Below are 10,638 nucleotides of genomic sequence, written 5' to 3'. Positions count from 1 at the left end.
ATAACACCAAGGCCATGGGTTCGGATCCCTATATAGGGATGGCCGGTTGGCTCACTTGGGACAGCATGGTGCTGGCAACACCAAGTCAAGGGTTAAGATCCCCTTACCGGTCATCTTTTGTTAAAAAAAAAAAAAAGCAGGAAGAAAGATTACAAATATGTAAATTGTGTACCCATGACTTGAAAGAGTCACATCTTGGGGATTTTTTTTTTTTTTTTTTAGCAGGAAGAAAGATTACAAATATGTAAATTGTGTACCCATGACTTGAAAGAGTCACATCTTGGGGATTTTTTTTTTTTTTAAAGAAATTCTAGAAGCAGCTAAATCAGGATATAAGTAAGTGACCAGGAAGAAAACAGTTTTGACTGAAGCTGCAGTATAAGGAAATAGCTCACCTGTGGCCAGGGCTAAGTAGGACAGCCAGGAAACTTTAATGAGTTACAGTAGCAAGTCCCAAAACACAATATAACATGAGTTACTGGTGTTCACAGGATAATTTCCTGATGGTACAAAAAAATGTTTTTAACTTAATAGTTACATGTTCATTTTCATGTATATTTTAAGAAATAGCACTAGCATGTCAGCCCCCTTATTTCTCAGATATTATTGCTTAAGGCAAGGCTAAACCGAGTAAAATGGGACATAACTTGAAGAAAAATAAAAAGTAAAAGTTGGATTCAATTGACTGGAATTCTGGAAATGCTAGGGACTATCTAACCTTCTCAAGGAATAAATACAGAGAGCCTAAACATGTAATCTATGTCAAGTTAATTGATGAAAAGTTGTACTCTGAAATTCATTCTCTGTATAGCTTAATGACTCTCAGTATTCCTCAAAGTTTAATAAATTGACTGCAGGGCTGGCTGGTTAGCTCAGTTGGTTAGAGTGTGGTGTTGATAATACAAAGGTCAAGGTTGGGATCTTTGCACTGGCCAGCCTCCAGAAAAAAGAAACTTGACTGCAGTAGACATTAAAAGAGGTAATAGGTACTACAGAAAAAAGGAATGCATGCATCATGGAAGACCATGGTTAGGAAAAAATGGTCTTTGGATAGGCGGCACTAAAAACTTGCCCAATCAAGTGTTAAAATAAAAAACCAGGGAGTACCTTAATTAGATAGAGACTTATCTGAAATAAAGATTTTGGTTTATCTTCTGTTCTTTTAAGGGTTATGATTGGATCACAACATATATGATTTGACTGCCCCCTTGTGGTAATTTACATTTGTCAATGGTTTAGGGAGAAAGACTTGTATATGTACCAGGATGTACAAATTTATGCAAGACAGGGGCAGTTTAATTTCCGCTTTTAATCTTTTGACTTTATATGATAAAACCTTATCCCTTTCCTAAAATATTACTCAAAAGGATTATCTCTGTTTACATTTTTTTTAAATAGAAAATAAGCCTAAGAAAGAATTAATTAAAGTTCTGATTCAGAGGGGATATGATTCAGATCCTGTGAAGGCCTGGAAAGAAGCCCAGCAAAAGGTAATTTCTTGGTCAGCACTTTTCTATTTAGTTAGAAAAGACGGCATATGTTTTCGTCTCACATTTCCTATTAAAGCTACATTTTAATTCATCCTTTAGGTTCCAGATGAAGAGGAAAATGAAGAGAGTGACAATGAAAAGGAAACTGAAAAGAGTGACTCTGCAACAGATTCTGGACCAACCTTCAACTACCTTCTTGATATGCCTCTTTGGTACCTAACAAAGGAAAAGAAAGACGAACTGTGCAGACTAAGAAATGAAAAAGTGAGTTGATGGGACAGTACATGTTGCTTAGTTTTGTTCTAATGGTAAAAGTAAAAACTTAATTGTGTGTTACATGAAAATGCCGTTTGTGCACATATATCAACTAAATTTTCTGATTACCTTATGAAGGAGCGAGAGCTAGATACATTAAAGAGAAAGAGTCCATCAGATCTGTGGAAAGAAGACTTGGCTGCTTTTATTGAAGAACTGGAGGTGTGTAACTTATAATAAGTTAGAATTTTTATTAATGAAATAATGTATTTCATTCAGCATTATACCTCTGTCAAGAAACTTTACAATTGGCAATAGAGAGAATATGGGAGGTGAAAGGATATACTCCAAAATAACATACAAAAGAACAGATTATTAAATCCTCGTTGTGATAAAGTAAATGATGCCAGGAAACATGTTACCCAGAAGTTTTTTGACAAATAGAGAAAAGGATAGGAGTCAACTTTTGATAAACGGAAGGACCTGTTAGGACTGAGAAGATGAAGAGAGCTTGACTATGGAAAAAGACCGACCCAGTCCCCCAAGTCAACTTAAAAGGACAAAGCCAATCTACTTTCAGTGCTAGCCAGATAGTTTCAGAAGATATTATTTTACTTAAATCTCCCTAATAATGCTTGTTTCCCACCATTATTTTAATGTAAGAAAAACATCTCATTTCATAAATTAAACTTAACACGCAAATTTATATTCTTGCACTTCAGTATAGATGTCCAAATTATTGTAATCAGTTAATTGGATAAGTGTACATTATTGATATCACATCCTTTCTCATTTCTTATGTGAGTTTACAAATATGTATGTATGTACATATTTTATCCTTAACTCAATTTCCCCTTTTTATCCTCAGAAAGGTTAAGTAGTAGAATCAGGAATAGAGTCCAACCTTCTGTCTCCACACCTACCTTTTAAAAGTGTGCCTTAATTAAATCTTTGTTGGCATACTTATAGGACAGTTTATCACATATTTATCTTAAGATGTGACAAATAGAAATCAGTTTAACTGTTGCCTTAAAGATGTTGTGATGTCTCTGTTAAGCTTGCTTTCTCAGCTGGCCGATTAGCTCAGTTGGTTAGAGCACAGTGTTACAACACCAGAGTCAAGGATTCAGATCCCTGTACCAGCCAGCCAGCAATAAATAAATAAACAAATAAACTTGCTTTCTTAAATCTTCATTTGTAGGCTGTTGAAGCCAAGGAAAAACAAGATGCAACACCAGAGTCAAGGATTCAGATCCCTGTGCCAGCCAGCCAGCCAGCCAGCCAGCCAGCAATAAATAAATAAACAAATAAATAAACTTGCTTTCTTAAATCTTCATTTGTAGGCTGTTGAAGCCAAGGAAAAACAAGATGAACAAGTAGGACTTCCTGGGAAAGGGGGGAAAACAAAGGGGAAGAAAACACAAATGGCTGAAGTTTTGCCTTCTCCACATGGGAAAAGAGTCATTCCCCAAGTGACTGTAGAGATGAAAGCAGAGGCAGAAAAGAAAATTAAAAAGAAAATTAAGGTAATTCTTTTGAAAACATTATACATAAAGTACTTTAAACATATTTCCACTAAAATTGGACAAATTATATTGTAAAATTTCTAATCCCATAGGTTAGACTTTATTCTGTATCTAACCATAACTTTCCTTTCTTATGTACCTGATTTTTTAACGTTTCAGTATCTTGAAGAAGTTATACCTGTACCTTTATTTTTTTATTTTTTTTTTTATTTTTATTTTTTTTTCCTTTTTGTCTTTTTTACTGACCGGGATCGCAACCCTCGGTGTCGCGCCCGCACTGCGCTCAGCCAGTGAGCGGGAACCGGTCTCCACATGGGATCCGAACCCTTAGCGGGAGCGCCGCCACACTCCCAAGCAGCGCACTCTCCAGTGCGCCACTGGGCCGGCCCACCCGTACCTTTATTTCAAGCCCTTGACCAAAACCCAAAGGAAAAAAAAGAGTCTTTGACCATATAAATCTTTTTATGCTGACTATATTATTCCAAATAGTAAGTTGATAGAACTTAACCAAAAATTTTTGTCCTGTTATCTTTTAGAGCAAAAATACTGAAGGAAGCCCTCAAGAGGATGGTATGGAACCAGAAGGCCTAAAACAAAGATTAGAGAAAAAACAGAAAAGAGAACCAGGTATTACAATTTAAGAAAAATGTATAAAATCAAGATTAAATTGTGTTTGTTACCTAGTACATTCCATGTAGATGTTCAATATGTTTTTGCTGAGTTGAATTGAGTGACATGAAGGAGGTTTATGTCTGAATTATACTTGTATCTCCCTTATATTGTCCTTGAGATTTGATTCATTTTAGAAGAGATCAATTTGTAATGTAATAGCTTGTTAATTTGGCAATTTGAATTCCTTAATTGGGATCTAAGAATACACTCGGTTTATTAGATTTCACTTTCTAATCAATTAGGAGGTTCTAGTATATAAGCTTCTTGAGGGCAGTGACCATATCTTGGTCATGTTTGTATTATCTCTGGAGTTCAACATCATGCCTTGGATATAGGTAACACTCGTTCAGTAAAATAAATAGAATTAACAATTCTGTGGGCCATTTGATTATGCCTTTACTGAGTATCTTTTTTTTTTTTTTTTGACATTTTAATTGAGGTATTCACATACCAAATTCATCTATTTTAAATATACCATTCAATGGTTTTATTTTAATCACAGAGTTTTTAGAACAGTTTATCACCCCAAAAAGAAACACTGTGCCCACTGACAGCCACTACTCATTTCCCACCAACCTCCTCTCTCCACCAGGCAACCACTACAAAATTTATGTGTTTCTAGGTCTACCTCTTCTGGGCATTTCTTATAAATGGGATCATAAAATAGGTGGTCTTTTGTGACTGGCTTCTTTCAATTAGCAAAATATTTTCAGAGGTCATCTGTGTAGTAACATGTATCAGTACTTAATTCTTTTTTATTGCCAATAGTATTTTACTGTATGGATATACCACATTTTATTTATCTGTTCATTAGTTGATGGGTATTTGGGTTGTTTCTACTTTTTAGCTATTGTGAATAATGCTGCTGTGAACATTCATGTACACATTTTTATATGGACCTAATGGTTTCCCTTCTCTTGGGTAGATACCTAGGAGTAGAATTCCTAGGTTATATAATTAATCTGTGTTTAACCTTTTGAGGAACATCTGTACTGTTTCCCAAAGCAGCTGCATCGTTTTGTATTCCTACCAGCAATATATAAGGGTTCCAGTTTCTCCGTATATCTTGTGGTTTTGATTTGCATTTCCATATTGACTGATGATGTTGAGCATCTTTTCATGTGCTTATGTCTTTGCAGTAATGTGTATTCAGATCCTTTGCCCATTTAATTTGTGGTTATTTGTCTTTGGGGAGTGGGGGGGATGCAGCTGACCAGTAACCCCTTTAATGTGGAAAGTTTTATATTGGGAAATGATAGAAAATCGATAGTTAAACGAACACCAGGTTGTTGGGGGAAGATGGTTAAGAATAGATTCAGTTAGGACCCCTTTAATGTGGAAAGTTTTATATTGGGAAATGATAGAGAATCGATAGTTAAACGAACACCAGGTTGTTGGGGGAAGATGGTTAAGAATAGATTCAGTTAGGAAATATGAAATGGGTGTACTTAAGGAAAATTCCCCAGATAATATAAAAAAAGGACTATATCAGACCAACAAGGAGACTGCCCTTATAATCTCTGTGGGCTAAGAAAAGGGAAATAGAGAGCAAAGGGTGGGTATGAGAGACATTTGGGAAAAAGAATTAACAAGACTTAGTGACTTTAAACTTCATACTCAGTTTAAATACCTCTCAAGGTATATCTGGTCCTAGCCATTCTTTTCCTTGGAACTATCTCCCCTACCTTGACTTCAGCAATAACCTCACATTGATCTCCTTGTTTCTATTCTTAACCCCTTTCTAATCTCCACATAGCAACCTAAGAGAACTTTTAAAAATGCAAATCTGGTCATATTGGTTCCCTGTTTAAAACAAAATCCTTAACAAGACCAGCCACTCTCCCCCTGACTTCTGCATTCCTAGTCATAGTGGACTTTCAGTGTCTAAAGTACACTATATTTCTTCACAGGGCATTTGTATGTGCTGTTTCCTGAGCTGGAACATTTCATCACACACCTCTCTTGAACTAGTTAACTCCTGTTTAACCTTAAGATCTCAGCTCAATCGTCTCTTTCTTGAAGGCTGATATTTATACATATATACCACATACCCTACATAAACACATTGTATTTATTTATGGGATTAAATGACCAAGGTATACGCTCCACAAGAACAGGGAGTATGTCTGTTTTTATTCTCCATTGTATTCCCAGTACTATCACAGTACTCAATAAATATTTGAAGGATGGATGGATAATAGATGGGAAAAGTGAGTCTAAGGATATATAAAGGTGGTTAACTTCTATCTCCCCTCTAGATACTAAGACCAAGAAACAAACTACATTGCCATTTAAGCCAATCAAAAAAGGAAAGAAGAGAAACCCCTGGTCTGACTCAGAATCAGATATGAGCAGTAACGAGAGTAATTTTGATGTCCCTCCACGAGAAACAGAGCCACGGAGAGCAGCAAGTAAGGAAAACTGAAGAACATCCTAAATATGCTGTAAGATTTGGTACTTTAGGGTACTTAATTCCAGAAATTACTATATCTCAGAACAGCAAATTATATTAAATTTTTGAAAAACAGAAGCGTCTTTTAGGAGGATTAAACTGAAGCTAAGATATTCATGAAATGTTGTATCAGTTTGTGAATTAAATGTTTCTCCTATTACCTTCTTTGATTCTTTGTATATGTATATTTTGAATAGCAAAAACCAAGTTCACAATGGATTTGGATTCAGATGAAGATTTCTCAGATTTTGATGAAGAAACTCAAGATGAAGATTTTGTCCCATCAGATACTAGTCCACCTAAGACCAAAACTTCCCCAAAGTAAGTACCTTATCTATTAAGGATTTTATCATGTTTGTTTTTAATAGCAGATGATATATTCTTTGTGTTTTACACATTTAGAATTGGTTGTCAGGATTTTTTTTTTTTCTAGACATACTAACAAAGACCTGAAGCCACAGAAAAGTGCCATGTCAGGTATGTATTTAAGTAAAAATAGTGAGACCTGTGCTTTACTGAGACACTCATGTCCAACCAGGTTCTAATCCTGGCTACATTATCCAAGTACTGCCTTTGAAAATAAATTTGAGTTCTTGTTAGCATTATGTTGCTATGGTCTATTAAGTTTAGTTTTGCACATAAATATGTTCTACATTTAATATACTAAAAGTAATCATAGTGCTTTCCAGGTACTGTGTTAGGTACTGGAAATAAAAAAAGAAAAATCTTAACCAATGAAGAATTTAGAATTAGCAAAGTTGTAAGAGCATGTTTTAAATATTCCAGAAAGTCACAGATTGGTATTCATGACAGAGGAATCCATAACAGAGAGAAAGCAGTAAATGGATTTTCATGTATTGCTTATATGTACTGTTTTCCTTTCCATTTGAAGTAATGAAACTTGAGGCTGATGATGCTAAGGACAGTGTACCACTTTCTTCAGGCCCTCCTGCTGTTGATTTGCCAGCTGAAACTGAAATTATAAACCCAGTTTTTAAAAAGAATGTGACAGTGAAGAAGACGGCAGCAAAAAGTAAGCCTACATCTTTGAGATGGATTAATATTGGGATTAACTAACTGGCTTCCACAAGTCAATTTCAATTTTTTATTCCCAAAACTTAGTATTGATAATTGAAATTAAACCTTTTCCAGTGGAAACAATTTCTTTATAAACAGTTGCAAATGTTCAACGTAAAACTTATTTTAAAAATTGAATACTTAAGAATACTTTGATTCTCTGTATTTTCAGCTGTATTAGAATGTCTTTTCCTGTGTTAAGTACACAGTCATTACGTTGTCAAAGAAAGTTCACAATAAGAGCCGGCCCGTGGCTCACTCGGGAGAGTGCAGTGCTGATAACACCAAGGCCACAGGTTCGGATCCTATATAGGGATGGCCGGTTTGGTCACTGGCTGAGTGTGGTGCTGACAACACCAAGCCAAGGATTAAGATCCTCCACCAGTCATCTTTAAAAAAAAAAAGAAAGTTCACAATAAGAAAAGTATATCTAAGAATGTCCATGATGAATGCGTATTGACTTTGCAGGTCAGTCTTCCACCTCCACTATGGGCATCAAAAAAAGGGCTGCACCAAAAGGAACCAAAAAGGGTCCAGCCTTGAATTCTGATGTCTCTCAAAAGCCTGATCCTGCCAAAACCAAGAATCAACGCAAAAGGAAACCGTCCACCTCTGATGATTCTGACTCTAATTTTGAGAAAATTATTTCTAAAGCAGCTACAAGCAAGGCGAGTATTTATCCTAGTTAGTCTTTTTGCTATAAATGTTTCGGAACATGTAACTAAGCTTTTGCTCTTAATAATTTGGCATATTTTTAAGAAAACAAATTTAAATCTTATAATCCACTAGCTTTTGATATGTAGTTTCATTGTAACAAAGTTAAATATGCCACTTATTTAGTCATTGAGAGAGTTGCCCTGATCAATTTCTTACTACTTAGTAGAAGGTGGGAAACACTTTGAATTGTAATCTGTTGATATATTTTTTTACATCAACATTATGCTGTCAGGTTTACACTGTGCAAATTACTTGGGCTCTTTTTCTTTTAGAAAGCAAAGGGGGTGGAGAGCGATGACTTCCATCTGGACTCAGCTGTAGCTCCTCGGGCAAAATCTGCACGGGCAAAGAAACCTATAAAGTATCTTGAAGAGTCAGATGAAGATGATCTGTTTTAAAATGTGAGGTGACTATTTTAAGGAATGGTCTTATTGAGCCCAAGACTTGTTTTAAAGTTACCTGAAGCTCTTACTTTTCTCCCCGCTGAATTTAGTTTGGGGAATATATTTTTAATACAGGATCATCAAAGTGAAGTGTAGTAGAGCCCAAGCGTCATTTACCTTTGTATATAGTACAGTCAAAATAGCGACCATCTCATGGACATTGTTTTCTTCTTTGCTTTGTGTTTTGAGTGTGGGGTTTTTTTGTCCTTAAAGTCTTATTTTAAGTTCTTCTGGACTGTAGAGATAGCTAGGTGATCACTTCAGCATAAAATAGTTTGTTCATTGACTGTTCATTGAGGTAAAACTGGAGCAATTTGCTCCAAAAGTGTCATTCTGCCTCCTTTCCTACTTTCAGTAAATACGAGATAGAGCATGATTAATTCTCTGTTTTATCTTAGTTTTATAGGTAATTTTCCATCAGATAGAATTTTGTGGTTCTAGTACATATTCTTAGCCTTTTATGTAAAGCTGAATTTTTGTTCAAGCATTGAAAAATTGCTTGTATACTTCATATCCTTTTGAATATCATTAGAGGCTGAAGAAAAACACGTTGGCTATGTCTGTATAACCTCAACACAGTCAATAGGATGAAGAAAATTAAACCAGTTATATGACTGTCTCAACTCTTAACTAGTCCCCTCTGGCTACCTCTGAGTCTCAATCTCCCAAAGAACAAATTTCTAGGAAGCACTGGATTGCAGAAGAGCAGAGGACAACATTTGCTCAAAGATCTTACTTATCTCATGGAAACCATGCTCAGCAGTAAACCATTACATTCATTTTGAGAAATCTCCATAATTTTTTTTTTTCCTTTTTGTCTTTTTTCGTGACCAGCAACGGGATCGCAACCCTCGGTGTCACGCCCGCACCGCGCTCAACCAGTGAGCGGACCGGTCTCGAAATCTCCATAATTTTAACTAAACTTTTTAAGATCTTTCTGCATTGTTATATGTGTGTGACTTGAGTGATGTTATCAATGTTTTTGTAAATATTTACTATGTCTTTCTATTTAGCTTAATTCCAACAATTTTGTACTTTAATAAAATGTTCTAAACATTGCAACCCATTGATTGCCCTTTTCTTAACCCATAATACACCCTTTTCCTTCCTCTAAAATATAGCCCTCTTCACTTCCTTTACAGAACTGTTCCAATCTGGCCATGGTGATAGGTCCAAGATATAGGCACTATGACCTAATGAAGGCCAAGAAGGTTTTTCCTGGGATTTTACACACGGGTTCTAAGTTCCTCATCTCCTCTGCACTGGATCAGTAAAAAAAAAAAAAAAAAAAAAAAAAAAATCAGAAATATTTTCTTTTTTAAAAGTAGAAGTTTGCTCCTGATCAGTAAAGTACCTGCTAACTAAAAGAAAATACATTCCTTGACTATTCATTATTACTTAAGCTACTGACATTCAAGGAGATAAAAATTCCAGTGCTAATAAACTTGGTGGTGATACATTTAGACCCTTTGTAGAATGTGATTATTCCCAGGCCGGCCTGTGGCTCACTCAGGAGAGTGCGGTGCTGATAACACCAAGGCCATGGGTTCAGATCCCATATAGGGATGGCCGGTTTGCTCACTTGGGAGCTCGTGGTGCTGACAGCACCAAGTCAAGGGTTAAGATCCCCTTACCAGTCATCTTTAAAATGAAGAATGTAGTTATTCCCTATGCATATGAAACGTTGCTTAAATACATATTACATAAGCTGTAAGTTACAAAAGAATGATTATTGAGAAAAGAGAATCAAAAATTGCACGAACTTAGGGCTGGCTCGTGGCTCACTTGGGAGAGTGTGGTGCTAATAACACTAAGGCCACGGGTTCGATCCCTCTATAGGGATGGCCTGTTGGCTCACTTGGGAGAGCGTGGTGCTGACAACACCAAGTCAAGCGTTAAGATCCCTTTACTGGTCATCTTAAAAAAAAAAAAAAAAGCATGAATTGATAAAATTCAATAATGAGCTTACTAAGACTTTTTGTTTAAGATACATTGCATCCTACTGT

The 10,638-nt window shown here is 35.8% G+C and overlaps 1 protein-coding gene across 1 annotated transcript in view; it reads left to right on the top strand.

The window, feature by feature from the left end:
- The window catches only part of LOC103581425 (DNA topoisomerase 2-alpha), a 30,140-nt gene extending 20,442 nt beyond the window's left edge, over nucleotides 1-9,698 (top strand). Inside the window, exons 25-35 of the mRNA XM_008563259.1 lie at nucleotides 1,399-1,490; nucleotides 1,590-1,754; nucleotides 1,884-1,967; nucleotides 3,089-3,271; nucleotides 3,808-3,898; nucleotides 6,202-6,354; nucleotides 6,593-6,716; nucleotides 6,829-6,872; nucleotides 7,288-7,428; nucleotides 7,941-8,140; nucleotides 8,462-9,698. Coding sequence (XP_008561481.1) covers nucleotides 1,399-1,490; nucleotides 1,590-1,754; nucleotides 1,884-1,967; nucleotides 3,089-3,271; nucleotides 3,808-3,898; nucleotides 6,202-6,354; nucleotides 6,593-6,716; nucleotides 6,829-6,872; nucleotides 7,288-7,428; nucleotides 7,941-8,140; nucleotides 8,462-8,587 — 1,403 coding nt within the window. The 3' untranslated portion in view covers nucleotides 8,588-9,698. The remainder of the gene's footprint in view (nucleotides 1-1,398; nucleotides 1,491-1,589; nucleotides 1,755-1,883; nucleotides 1,968-3,088; nucleotides 3,272-3,807; nucleotides 3,899-6,201; nucleotides 6,355-6,592; nucleotides 6,717-6,828; nucleotides 6,873-7,287; nucleotides 7,429-7,940; nucleotides 8,141-8,461) is intronic.
- Nucleotides 9,699-10,638: the final 940 nt, after the last annotated feature.

Source organism: Galeopterus variegatus, unplaced genomic scaffold, assembly GCF_000696425.1.
Source record: "Galeopterus variegatus unplaced genomic scaffold, G_variegatus-3.0.2 Scaffold13021, whole genome shotgun sequence".
Taxonomy (NCBI): domain Eukaryota; kingdom Metazoa; phylum Chordata; class Mammalia; order Dermoptera; family Cynocephalidae; genus Galeopterus; species Galeopterus variegatus.
The sequence above is the reverse complement of the archived record's forward strand: the minus strand, read 5'-3'. Positions and strand labels throughout refer to the sequence as shown.